The sequence below is a fragment of the Corvus cornix genome, chromosome 6, assembly GCF_000738735.6.
Source record: "Corvus cornix cornix isolate S_Up_H32 chromosome 6, ASM73873v5, whole genome shotgun sequence".
In the NCBI taxonomy this organism is placed as follows: Eukaryota; Metazoa; Chordata; class Aves; order Passeriformes; family Corvidae; genus Corvus; species Corvus cornix.
In genome coordinates this window covers 27,185,979-27,200,237 of record NC_046336.1, presented here as the reverse complement: position 1 = coordinate 27,200,237, position 14,259 = coordinate 27,185,979, and the positions used below count along the sequence as shown (strand labels likewise).

The 14,259-nt window shown below is 36.0% G+C and overlaps 1 protein-coding gene across 2 annotated transcripts in view; it reads left to right on the top strand.

The window, feature by feature from the left end:
* The window catches only part of BMPR1A (bone morphogenetic protein receptor type 1A), a 75,554-nt gene extending 61,322 nt beyond the window's left edge, over positions 1–14,232 (top strand). Inside the window, exons 4-14 of one of the 2 annotated variants that reach the window (XR_005602138.1) lie at positions 1,120–1,282; positions 2,629–2,731; positions 3,247–3,346; positions 4,153–4,252; positions 5,082–5,226; positions 6,330–6,522; positions 6,910–7,207; positions 7,707–7,882; positions 8,398–8,528; positions 9,612–11,039; positions 13,594–14,232. Coding sequence is in view for 1 of the 2 variants with exons in the window: in XM_039553483.1 (XP_039409417.1) it covers positions 1,120–1,282; positions 2,629–2,731; positions 3,247–3,346; positions 4,153–4,252; positions 5,082–5,226; positions 6,330–6,522; positions 6,910–7,207; positions 7,707–7,882; positions 8,398–8,528; positions 9,612–9,737 (1,535 nt within the window). In the remaining variant the exon portion in view is untranslated. Of the gene's footprint in view, positions 1–1,119; positions 1,283–2,628; positions 2,732–3,246; positions 3,347–4,152; positions 4,253–5,081; positions 5,227–6,329; positions 6,523–6,909; positions 7,208–7,706; positions 7,883–8,397; positions 8,529–9,611 lie in introns of both variants that reach the window. The other variant, XM_039553483.1, reaches the window with a different exon arrangement.
* Positions 14,233–14,259: the final 27 nt, after the last annotated feature.

Genomic DNA, 14,259 nt, shown 5'->3' with positions numbered 1-14,259 from the left:
AACTGAAATTTTTATTGTAACCTCCATTTTTTTACTAATAACTGAATTTGTAAAAGCCTCTGCTGGTCCTGACTGGCTGTTGGCTTACCTTGCACACTGAGCCTTACACAGAGCCTTGCTATAATCTGTATAAGTGTGGGTGATAGTTTGTTCACAGCTCTTCTATCTGTATTTTGTTCATACCTTGAGGATTTAGAGCCAAGGTGGTGGGCAGAAAGAGACTTCCTGTTGGTAAAATTTTGTATGATAAAGCTGAGGGAGATGGGTAAAGATGTTATCATCTCCTATAGTAATCACATAGCATATTTCAAATGAGGCAGATAATGTTCCTAAATTTTTTCTGGATGTACTTCACTAAGAAGAAAACAGATGGATGTTTTCTTCTGAATGCCTACATTCACAAAAGCACTTTCATAATATGAACAAGAGCAAATGATGTTTAACTCTGCTGCTGTTGAGAAACTGAAGGCTACTTGGAACATGATGTAGCCCTGTTTCTATTCTGTGAAAGCTTGTTTGGATGGATGTTCATGTCATTTACTGAAATTTAATTTGCAAACAAGATTTACTTTAGCTGTGTTTTGAAGTACTAATGCATATAGAGATCAAAAAAACCAAGAGATTTTGGAGTTATTACTGCTCTTCCATGAGACTGCGAATCTATAAAAAATTACTTCAGAAAATTAGAAAATTGCATATTAAGTATGTTCAGTCATGCATTAAATTATTCTTGTTGTGGTTATCAAGCCGTCAGCATTTTGGTTTTCTAAACACATGAATGAGAGAAGCTTTCTTCAGAAAACTCTAACCAGTTACACCACTAATTTTCTTCCCTACTTCAAAACGAGAAAATATCTTTCTGTGTATATGGATTATGGTTGGAAGATCTGCTGTTAAGGTACAAAATATTTCAGCTAGGTATTTCTAGAATAAAATTATTAACTCAGATTTCTACCATAATCTTGGGAGAGGAGATTGTCCCAAGGAGACAAAGGAGAGGAGGTTGTTCAATTCTTTATTAATATAATTACTCTGTTGTCATGTTTTGCCTGTAAAACTCTTGAGCAGTTATCAAAGAGATGCAGACATTTTTTTTCTTGTTATTTTTTTCATGTCCAGGTCAAAAGCTAGACAGCATGCTTCATGGTACAGGAATGAAGACAAATTCTGACCAAAAGAAACAAGCAAATGGAGTAACACTTGCTCCAGAGGACACCTTACCTTTTCTTAAGTGCTACTGCTCAGGACATTGTCCAGATGATGCTATTAACAACACATGCATGTAAGTGTTGCATTCAGCATAGAGAGGCTCTTTGAAGAGGATCATTTTGGGTTTTGAGAGAGCAAACTACTTTCAGAGGCTGACCAAGGTTCTCTCAGGTGATCTGACCATAATTTATTATGTTCTGTGAGGGCTAAAACTCATGGTCATCTCTGTGTAAACAATACTGTTTTCACCACACCTTAGAACCATTTGCAACTGGTCATTTTAAGTCCAGCAACGGCTTTGAAGGACAGAGGTTTTAAGTAACCCTGTGATATTTTACAACTGGGTGAGTATTAAGTGACCCAAATCTAAGCCTTCTGACACAACCACCTGTTTGCTTATTTCTTCAGCTAGTAGTCAAAAAGGTAATGTAAACAACATAGCCATTTCCTGAGAATTCCTCTTGTTACATGTTCAATAGTTACAGACTATGAAGGAAAGGCAGGGGAAAATAAAGAAAAGCCTGTGGACATGTAGAGACAGGAGGGGAGTGACAGGAGGGGAGTTTTCTCTCTGACAGGCATAAGAATCCTAACAGACTCATGCACACAGGTTATGTGCTTGCTTAAGGTGGTTTTTTTTCATGTCCTGAAAAGTCCTTGTTTTTCCTTTTTTTCTCTTCATTTGCAATTCCATGTTCAAGGCCCTTCTGTTTCCTTCCTTAAGAATTAATATACACAGTTGAAAACATATTACTTGCTCCTGTACTCTGAGTCTTCACTTTAACATAGTATTCAGTCTCTCGAAGGTGTCACTTGGCAGATAAGGCAGTTTTTATGGAACCCAAGGAGGTAGAATAAACACTGCTGTCTTTTTAAATGTAAACACAGGCAGTAACTTACGAACCGTTTGGAGCTGAGAAAACGTTCCAGTATTTTGTCTTTCAAGCCTCTTGGTATTTATTTATGGGTTTTTATTGCCCTCTAGTGTGTGCAGTAAGTATAGGCCTTACTAGTTTTTGTCTGACCTAGTAACTGATAGGCCATTATGCTGATAATAAAGCTATTAGTTAAAAACACAGTGTCTATGTGCAGGGTATCTTACGGCATTATGCTTTCCATATCTGCATTTCTTTGAATTAATGTAAATAGATTTTTGGTAAACAAAATTATTTCTAAATTTGTTTTCCTTAGTATCTGTGTTGAGGGAATGAATGAATTTTTGTGAGAGAGCATCTGTCTAGTGTTCTACTTGAGAATACTGTGGGAGTCTTTTATTCTCAACCTGGATGGTAACCCCTGTGTTAAAAGAATTTTTATAGAAGTTTTCATTCTAGAATTCTTAATGGGTTCATGGTCAACTAATGCTGCATATTAAATGACAAACATGCTGGTAAAGCACACATGATATGTTTATTCCAGAACTAATGGGCATTGCTTTGCTATCATTGAGGAGGATGAACATGGAGAGCCCACGCTTGCTTCTGGGTGCATGAAGTATGAAGGTTCAGACTTCCAGTGCAAGGTGACAAAATGAGATTTATACCAATGCCTTACTTGGTTTCATTTTTATGCCTCTCCCTCTTTTATATGGCATTCTGAAGATGTTTCTAAAGCAGATAGTGCTGCTATGATGAGTATAAGAGAAAAACTTCTAAAGAAATTGGGTTTTTTGTCTTAAGAGCAGTATTTATTTAACATATGATTTAACTGGTTTTGACTAAGCTCAAGACCTTTCCCATGTATGAAATAGCAACTTAAGTAAAAATCATCTATTTCTGTTCAACAAGTAAAAAACGTTCAATGAAATGCTTTTCATGAAATATAAAAAAATGCAAGATCAAATGTAGGCACTCAGAGATTAGATGATGTCTGTCTGCCACTGCAGAGTGATCTCATACATTAAATGGTGTGGTTGAAGTGCCTTCTAAATAAAATAGCTTACACTTTTGTCTGTGCTATGTTGTAGCTGTAGCATCCCCTGCCCTGTCCCCATTTTAGCTTCAAAATCCAAATGTGTATCCAATTCTCCTTCAACAGGACTCGCCTAAAGCACAGTTACGTCGAACGATTGAGTGCTGTCGTACGGATTTCTGCAATCAGGATTTGCAACCAACATTACCACCTCTTGATAGTACAGGTAAACACCTCCTGTATGTTCACACTGCTACTAAGAAATGCTGTGTAGGTTCTGGTTTTCCTGATCAACAGTGGAAGTAAGGAGAAAATATGATTACAGTATTGCACAGATCTGTTTTTTCCCTTATGAAGTAATTTTTGTATGAAGCTCTGTACTACACTTCATTTTCTGTTTTCAGTTTTTCTTTTTTTGCCACCTTCAAGTTAATCTTTTCCTCCATCAGTCACTCATGGTATTTTTATTCTTGTTTTTAGTGTGCTCATACCTTCATCTACATGTGATATTCTGATCTTTTTTTATTCAGTTTCCACAGTCTGATCTCTTTTTAAAAAGTTTTTCTTAATCTCTGCTGTGCTTTTACTATTATGAATGCCATCATAAAAGAAGTATTCTGACCTTGTTAACACCTCTTTATTGCAAACTCATTCTCTTCTTTCTGTTGTTCCCAGTGAAAATAGTTTGTTTTCATGAGCTTACTCATTCATTGCTAGGCAAGTCATACTGGTTTAACTGTTGCTTTATACCTTCTCAGAATCTTACTGCTCTAAATCCTTAATTTCTATTTCTAACCAGCAAGAGTCAACCAAAACAAACAACTCCAAAATCTTTTTTTTTTTTTTCTTTTTTTTTGGTTATCATCATCCAAATGAATTTATCTTTGCTTTTCTGATATAAATACTTACTTCAATACACGGTGTATGAAAACATACCTAAATAAACTGTTTACGGTATATGTTTAATTAATAGACTTTGGAAACTCTCCTTTTTTTCTTTCTATTTTTTTCTTTCTTTTTTTTGTCAAATAGATGGACTTTTTGATGGCAGCATTCGTTGGATGGCAGTGTTGATTTCTATGGCAGTCTGCATAATTGTCATGGTCATCTTATTTAGCTGCTTTTGTTACAAGTAAGAAAGCACTTTCTTTATTGGCAACATTTTTAATTTTGCAAATCTGTGTAAACAGAACAGTTACTTTGCAAATGTTCACAGTTAATCATATGTAGATTAGAAACAGTTGTAATTTAATTTCACATTTCTGTGGGTAGCAGTTTCCATCACTAGGTAAAATGAAATGTTCATGGCAGAGAATTTAACTGAATTTGGTCCTTTTCCCTGGCTATAAAGTATTTACAGTTTTGTAAGCTACACAGAACTTTGATGCTATAGCAGCTGGTAAACAGGAATATCTTCATGCTTTTTGTGCCATTGGGTGTTCAGTCACTTTCAATAGTTAAATTTCACCTGCTTCTGAGATTTTCTTTTATCTGCTGTGTTTCAAAACTAAGTAATTGTCCAGCTGAGCTATGGCAGTTCATTCAGGTGCTTCTGTCAGCCGCAGCCCTGTGCTGGAGTGGTCACTGTTCTAGCAGGAAAGGTTTCCAAGGAAAGCTGCTTGTGTCAGCCTCAGCTGCCATGGTTCGAGGTTCTGTCTGTTCATTTAAACCAAAATCAGCAATGTTGTGCTGGTAACACTGGCTGAGAGCTGAGTATTAAAAATGCTGGATTTCCATGTAACTCATAATAAACTGACAGACCCGTACATGCATTACAACAGCTTCGTAACATTAAAAAGCTATGGAAGTTAAATTTCAGGAAAAGAAAAAAGATACAGTAAAATCTGATTCTCTTTTTTCTTTTGAGAAAACTTCTATATTTAAATAGCTCTTCTCCTAGATCAGTTTGCTACATATTTTAAGTGTTTTGGAGTTCAGCTTAACTTCTGTTACTTTTGCAGGCATTACTGTAAGTCGATGGCAAAGAGGCACTGTTACAATCGTGACCTGGAACAAGATGAAGCATTTATTCCAGCTGGGGAGTCATTAAAAGACCTTATTGACCAGTCACAGAGTTCTGGGAGTGGATCAGGACTGCCACTGTTGGTAAATCATAAACTAAGATTTTTCTTCACTGGATTTCTCTCCATCACGTACAAAGTTTGGTTTGTATCTAATGCCTAGAACAAAGCAGTTTGCTCATACAAAATGCTCATTATTTTATATGCCATTATGATGAAAGATGAAGTACAAAGTGAACAAGTTTAAAGCCAATCTTCACATAATTAAAATGAAGTGCGCAATTGAGTATGTTACAGAATCTGTTGGTGTCAGCAAAATTTAAAGAAAACTTAGAGCCTTCGGCCATTAAGATAAAAATGCAAGAAATGGCTAATACAAGTATCAAATTGAGTGAACTCAGAGATTTTATTTTCTTAGTTTCCATTGACCATTAAAATAGATTTTGTTTTTATTGACTGATAGAAGTGTACAGGGAGACTTCAGAGCAGCCTTCCAGTACCCAAGGGGGCCTACAAGAAAGCCAGAAAGGGACTTCTTACAAGGGCATGTAGAGAGATAGGACAAGGGGAAATGGCTTTAAACTGAGAGTTGGTTTAGATGGGATGCAATAGTAGGTTTAGATAGGAAGCAATTCTTGACTGAGGATGTTGAGGCACTGGAACAGGTTGCTCACAGAGCTGTGGATGCCCCATCCGTGGCAGTGTTCAAGGCCAGTCTGGATGCGGCTTTGAGCAACCTGGTTTGGTGGAAAGTGTTCCTACCCATGGCAGGGGGGAAGTAGATGATCTTTAAGGTCCTTACCAATCCAAACCATTTTGTGATAGTTGTTCATAGTTTTTTCTTTCACCATCCTATATAATACTTGCATAAAAATTAGCTAGTGAGACAGATGACTATTTATAAATCAGAAATAAAATGCAAGAGAACATACCCTTCAATTAGAAGATGTGCTGACTTAAATCTTCTGGGGTTATTTTTATACCTTGGAGGCAGCAATAATGAGTCCAAAATTGAAATAGTGAAAAATTCCATGGAACAAATTTTACAATGGGATCAAAATTATAACAATCCAAATTTGATAAGTAGCCTGGCCAAGTACTTTTGGTTAACTGCTGTTCCCTCCTCCACCTTATACCTTCTTATTTCTTTTTCTTTTTTTTTCCTAATTATTTTTTTGTCTTCCTTAGGTTCAGCGCACTATTGCCAAACAAATTCAGATGGTGAGGCAAGTTGGAAAAGGACGGTATGGTGAAGTGTGGATGGGCAAATGGAGGGGTGAAAAAGTGGCTGTCAAAGTGTTTTTCACCACAGAAGAAGCCAGCTGGTTCCGAGAAACAGAGATTTACCAAACTGTCCTCATGCGACATGAAAACATCCTTGGTAAGGCAGGAGAACACTGCTTGGCTACTGGAGGGGTGGCATGAGGGTGGAGGAGCAGGAGCTCTTAATGGATGGCTTGAGGGGTCTAAGGCAGCTTCTGTGGAATAACCAGATGGGTTTCCCTTAATGTGTGCTAATAAAATGCTGTTGGAAGGATAGAATCTTCGTTGGAAACGTGTCTGCAGTCTCTTTGCTGGAAGGCTGGACTGGTAACCTCATGTACATTAAATAGAATCAGAGCTAGATTCTACATGATTAGTTTTCATAAGGGGACCACATATCTTCTGATACAGTACAAGACATTATATCTGTAGGAATTATTACTAAATCTACTGCATAAAAAATGTATGTGCAAATAAATAGTAACTTGGTTTATACATTCCATAGGTTTCATAGCAGCAGATATTAAAGGCACTGGCTCCTGGACACAGCTTTACTTGATCACGGATTATCATGAAAACGGATCATTGTATGATTTTCTGAAATGCACTACCCTGGACAACAGGGCTCTGCTCAAACTGGCCTATTCTGCTGCGTGTGGCCTGTGCCACCTGCACACGGAAATCTACGGGACACAAGGCAAGCCTGCGATTGCACACAGGGACCTGAAGAGTAAAAACATCTTGATAAAGAAAAACGGAACCTGCTGCATTGCAGACTTGGGTCTTGCAGTCAAGTTCAACAGGTAAGAAATCCTCTCTAATGGGAAAACATTATTGTAATTTTATTTATTTATTTATTTGGCATCAGATACCCAGGTTAAAAGGAAGATGGAATCATTTGGTTGCATGCTTTCATTTTTTTTTTTTTTAGTTTTGAGAGTAAAATGTTCTCAAATGTTGGTAGACGTCATGATGAAAATTGGTTGTTAAGAAACAATGAAAATATTCTTCTTAGGGAAAATAACAGTTTTGTAGAGGAAATGGAGACTAATTTTTTATTCAAAACTAGCCTTTTATAGTAATGGCAATCATATAAGTTCTTTCATAGGAAATTTGAACAGCATATAGGCAGTTGAAACATAATCGAAGATGTGATATTGTAATGGTATTATTAAATACTTTTTCTTTTATTGGTTTAAGTTCTACAGGGACAGAGAATTGGTTTTTTAGTGATTGTGCCATACAGTATTTCATACCTTGTAATAGTCCACAATTCAGTAGCTTCCTAATGTTTTCATATAGTGACACAAATGAAGTTGATGTTCCCTTGAACACGAGAGTGGGAACAAAGCGTTACATGGCTCCGGAGGTCCTGGATGAGAGCCTGAATAAAAACCATTTTCAGCCGTACATTATGGCTGACATCTACAGTTTTGGGCTGATCATTTGGGAAATGGCTCGGCGCTGTGTCACAGGAGGTAAACTTCTAAATATTCTGTATAAAATCTACCAGGCCCTTCCCTCACTTTAGCAATGCTTCACCAGGAAATAATATAATTAGCTTGCTGTATGATCAGGCTTGTATTCTTTAAAAGCAGTAGTAATAGTCTGACACATATTTTTGTGACTCATCCTGGCTTTTCTTTTGCTCTTCTTTTGTATCCTTATACATCTTCACCTGTATTCTTCTTCCATCTTACATTTCTGTGTGCTTCTTTGTAGCATGTAGTGGATTAGAAAAAGCCAAATTCAGCATTTGGTATCAAAATCAAAGGCACTACAAGGAATTATTGTAGCTACTAAAGTTAATAATCATAATATTGGAGCTTTTATGATTGTTGTAGTGAAATTTTTTAGATTTTTACACAGTAAAACAGTGTGGTAAGCTTAACTTGGCACAAAGTTAATTTTTGTTCCTGGCTAAGGAAATCCTAGAGTAGATATATAGATTTATTTCTTTTAATTGTTCTTAATCTTTCACAATTATCTCCAGGTATTGTTGAAGAGTATCAGTTGCCATATTATGACATGGTGCCAAATGATCCATCCTATGAGGACATGAGAGAAGTGGTGTGTGTCAAACGCCTACGCCCAGTGGTATCGAACAGATGGAACAGTGATGAAGTGAGTGTGCAGAGAGGAAAAGCTACTTCAGTTTGTTCATTAATATAGGAGGGTATTTTAGTTTAATAAATACTAAAATGTTGTGAAGTAGGGACTGCATTCAGATATTCTGGTACTTTGAAAACCTCACAGCAGTAATAGGAGAAAGACATGATTGAGATCGATTCAAAATACTGTATTTTTTAATGTATCTTTTCAGTGGTCTGAGGGGAAGATACCCTTAATCAGCATCCAAGTGTATGAATACTGCTCTACTTGAGATCATCTATTTTAGATAGTGGAATATATTCAGAGTTTTAATTGGAGCTAAAACTTAAAAGAATTTTTTATTGGCTTTATTAGTCTTCATGTATATAGCTTATTGGTTTGTGGCATAAGGTATTTCATGAAAGATGAAGCAGTTCCTTTGTGGATTTCCCCTTTCCTTTTTTCCTTTTTTACTGTTACATCCCAGTACAATCTGTGATGTAACTAAAGTATTTTCATTTAGATGTGTTTTTAAAGGGCCACAGCTTGAACACAGTAAATAAGACATAACTATTTCACATAGCAAATTAAATATGCCATATCCATTCTTCACAGAGTCCTTGACTTCCTCTATGAATTCCCAGTTTTCTCCTTTTTTTTTTTTTTTTTTTTTTTTTTTTTTTGTGGACTGCTGACTGTTGAACTGTTGCCACACCTTTGTTTTCCGTGAAGGAATTTGCTATGGTTTCCTGTCATACATGTGGAAATTTTTCTGTTTATTGCTACCATATTTGTACCACTGTTCATGAGTTATACTGAGAATATCTAGTAATGCATCATTGGGAAACTAAATCTACACTTTCATTAGATGCAGCTACTGTAATACTAGGCAGTGAGAGGGAGGGAAGAGGAGGATTGGCATGTGGATATTGGGTTTGGGGTTTTTTCCTTCAGTAGATCTCTTTAATAGTTTTCTACCAACAATTCTGCAGAAAATTTGGAAGTTGCACATTTTTGGACTTGAAAGTTCTATAATTTGAGCTTAACAGTGAACCAAAACTACACTTTGGATGTAGCAGTTGTTACAATAGTGTTCCTTTGCTTTTCCTTTTGCAGTGTTTAAGAGCAATATTGAAGTTGATGTCTGAGTGCTGGGCTCATAATCCTGCCTCAAGGCTCACTGCCTTGAGGATCAAGAAGACACTTGCCAAGATGGTGGAATCACAAGACGTAAAGATTTGACATAGGAAATTGACTTTGGAGAGCAAAGCTGGACTCCCTAGATCTTTTCACTCAAATGTGGGTGAGGAAGATAGAAATAGAAAAGAGGAAATAACTGAGATTCAGTATATTTTCTCAGCACACTTCTACAGGCTGCTAATTAAATCTTTCAGTACTTCATAGACCGTGATACTGAGAGCCTCTACACACTACGTGCTACATATATGGACAGCCTTGAGAAAATACACATTTTGTTTTGGTTTGAGCTGCATTGAGACTTCTATCATACTTAGTGAGTCTCCAGTAAAACTCTGGGTACTGAATTGAATGTTCAGATTACAGTGCTTTCTGTGAAAGCCTAACAAGCTATATGGATTCAACAGAGATGGAGAATATAAGCTTTTTTTTTTTTTTTTTTTGGCCTTCTACCTGATAAAACCTAGTCAGTCCGTACCAAGTTCTGGTGAAACAGCCTGTAGGTTATGAATCTGTTTGTGATACTACTCCGTTTAACAGTTCTTTATGCCTTTATGTGTGTGCCAGGATTATTTTGCTGTCATTTGGAATATATAAGAAACCATTTAAATGAACAAGGTTTTATGGTCAGGGCTCCATGCATTTTGTGGCTCCACAATCAGAGATTTGCTACAGAATCTTTTGCCATTAAGTTATCTTCAGAAATCTCAGTTTTAATTTTTTTTCTGGTTTTGTTTTGGTCATGAGGAGAACTGCAAAAATGTGAACCATTGATCAATTAAGGGATGCCTACCTAAATCTGTAAGGAGCTTGAAACAATCTCTTCTAGAGTTGTAGGCTGCCTTGGTCATCTCACTTGCAGTCTAGAAAGAGCTCCATAACTGGATCTCTGAAATTTGTCATATTTTTTCACAGTGCCACATGCAACCAGCATTTTTGCCATAAAATGCTTTACATCTTAGCAGAAAGACCAATGACAATGTGTTTTGCCTTCCTGCTGTTTTGGGACTCACTTGATAGGTGTCTGTCATGCTCTGAACTTCTTTCCACAAAGGAGGGGATTTGTCAGCTGTAGCAATGTGCTCTTTCATCATTTGACAAAACTAGGCAGAAGGTGAGTTTTGCAAGGCTTGAGGACAGGTCTGGTTTACAGAAGAGGGAAGGCAGGAAGCTCTGACTGCTCTGAAGATTAGAGAATGCAATAAAGGTCAAGACCAGGAGAACAGAGTACGTGAACTGTTGAAGATCAGACAGAGCATGCAGAAGATTTGGAGCTGGGTTGCTCTGATGTAGACACAGGAGGCCGCATCTGTGGGCCACTTAGTGGAAGTGAAGATTTGAGACAAGGTAAATCAGTGAGTGTTTTAAGTTCTAGTTAAGTTTGGGAGGAATGGCATTGAAATTAATTCATGAAGATATACAGTAAACTAGCGGAATTGCAAAACTTGGTTTTATTGTGCCAACTGTGTAACCTGCACAAGAAACTGAAGTTCCCCCATTTTCACCACTGACCCACACAAGTTGGTTACAAGCCAGAACCCTCCATGAGGTTACTCAAGGCAGAATTATTGATTTATAACTCCTTTGGCACTTCTACTTGGAAGTTAGAAAATAGTACCATGACTCAAGCTGAAGCTTCAAAGCATGAATCATCTGAAGATTGAACACACAGTATTGGAACCATTGAATCTACTTGATAATTGAAGTGCCTATAACTTTGTACTGTAAATCTTGTTCTAGATAACTTTAAAAAGGGAAGTTATTTATACAGTGTGTTTTGTGCTTTAGTTAAAAAAAGAAACAAAACAAGAAATGCCTACTCCTAGGTACATGCACACACACACATGCCATAGTTGAGATTTGAAGAAAAAAGTTAAGAATAATACCAAAATTGATGAAAAATGTTAAAACTTCAGATTGATTTATGCCGGATTATTTGTTGTCTTGAACTATTTACATGGAGATTGTTTTGATGTGTTTAAATTTCCCTTGAAAATACAACTGATAGAAACAATGTAACACAGAAGTAATGTGATTTGTGAACAATTACAACCTTCTAGCATGTTACTTTTTTGTTTTAATCCTGTAGTTCCCATAATGTAAATGGTCAGGCAAAAGATTGCAGTATTTTTATTTTCTATTGTGATGTACAGACTTTATTTAACAGTTCTACATATTTTATAGAAAACTAGCTATTTCGAGGGACTTTTTTTTTTTTAAATAAAGTCATTACTTTTGTTTAGTAATGCCTTTAAGTATTAATATATATCTGGCTGAGAAGTTCATAGGTATGTCAACTTTAACTTATTTGAAAACAGCAAGAGATATATGATATTGTGCCACATTCCTCATGATAAAGGGCTTTAAAAAAAAAAAGTTTCTCCGTCCATTGCCAAGAAATATATGATGATTTTGAAATTGTCAATCATGTCTTCGCGCATAATTTTTGCACAGGTAGTTGGAAACTTTTTGGTATAAGCCAAAACCAGTAAGGGATAAGCTTTCTTTTTCCTTCTCTAGAATTTTTATCAATAAGAAGGAAAAAATGTTTATCTAGGTACCCTGCTAGCTTAAGCTTTCAAAGCATGGAGGTCTGTTTAAATTAACCCCATCCTATGTAGAATATGCTGTCATTTCTTTTGGAAGTTGCCACATCATTATTAGCTGTAGACATGTTTTGTGAAGATTTTTTTAGTTCATTTTTCCCAAGTCTTCAGGAAGCCTCTGCTGGAAGTATGAATTTCAATAATTTGTAAATTTTCACGGGTTTTCTTTTCCATTGTTTAGGTATTTGCAAGGCAATAGGATGGTTAGACACCTTAGGACCTAAACTGATTTACACGTTTACTTTAATGTAGAGGGAGCCGACTGCCACAAAGATGATTTTTCAAGAGGGAAAAAAAAATCTTTTTTTGCCTTAAACCTAATTTTTCAGCGCTTCAGTTACTCTGTTCATACTCAAATCTATCATGCATGTGTAATTTTTATTGCACTGAACAGGAGCTTCCTTGATTCCAATACTCAACAAAATGTTAACACTAAAGGGTGTCTGTACTGGTACTTTAACAATCATTTGGGAAAAATAAATGTGCTCAAAGCCAGCCCATTAATTTTTACATAATTAAGCATAGTTAATGCAGACTCCAAAGGTAAGTTGTAGTTTAATGCAATCCTGTTGAGTTCAGAAGCCTTTAAGGTCAGAGAGGGTAATAGGATTCTTTTATTTGACTGTGATTAATCTCATTTTGTTGCTCAAAATTTTAAGCATTTGTCATCCAAAAAGATACCCTCCGAAACTGGCAAATGTGTTTTCATTTTTTTTTTTTTTTTTTTTAAATACAAAAATAACTGTGGAAAATACCTTGGGAAGTATCAAGACTGTGCCTTGGAAGTTCTTAAACAGTCATATGGAGGGATTTTTTGTGTTTATTTAACCTGTTCCATGTGATTTTAGTTAGATGGAAATAATTGGAGTTACTTCATTCTTATTGTTACAGCAACTAAAAGGAAAGTTTTTGTGTTCCTGGTAACTTGTAAGTTCCACCAGAAATGTGATATTCCTGCAGAGAAAATTAGGCTTTGAGTTTATTCTGAGTTTTAATTAATGTGATTTTTCCTCAAGAAACAGTTTTCCCAATATCCATCACTTTTTCCCAATTATTTTCTTAAGTAGTCTCTTTTGAAGTCCTGAATGAAATGTAAAATTAATATTTTAAGTTACCTCCATAGTAGTCTAGAATCAAATTTTAGATCTTGATCTAAATGACCATTTGAATGTGTTTATAAAACAAATCATTTGGATACATTTCATCTACTCTCTCTTAACAGACTGTATTTTAATGGTCCAAAGTGTTTGAAGAGCAGAGATATAAAGTTAAAAAACATTCTTTTGCTATTGCAGGTATTTTTAAAGGGAAGTTACATGCTCGTCTTCTTTGGAATACTAGAATGATTTAGCCTTTCCTCACTCTCCTGACAGTGCCTCTGAGTCAAGTCTGTATCCCGTGCCCACAATCTTTGTTCCAAGTAGGGGTGATGTCTAAAAGCAGCTGGCAGTGTTGCACAGTACAGTGCTTTATGGAGCCATGGTGCTCCGCCTTGTTTGTACAGCAGAAGTAGAGGGCACATTACTTCTGGGTTTTTGACAAATCTAATGTAATTGTTGCTTTGTAATATTTTACTGTTTAATGCAATTATAGAAGCCCACATCATGTAGTGACATTTGTGCTCTGACATGACATGCCCAAAATGAAATGTACTATATTGTATACAAGAAGAATAAATAACATTGTAGTTAACCTAGAGAAGATGTAAATAAAATATGAAAGAAGAGTGGAACAAGACAAATGGTCACACTCTTGTGTGTGTTATATGCCAGAAGTGTAGAATACTACTTTAAAAATGTAACACACTAATGTATTTTGTACAGCATCTGCTTTAGAAGGTGCCTTATTGAGTTTACCATGAATTGCTTGTTCTGTACACAGATTATGTCCAATGTATCATTTTTAAGTAAATAACCTTATTTTAGTACACATTAGTAATGTGTTTTGTTACTATAAGATTT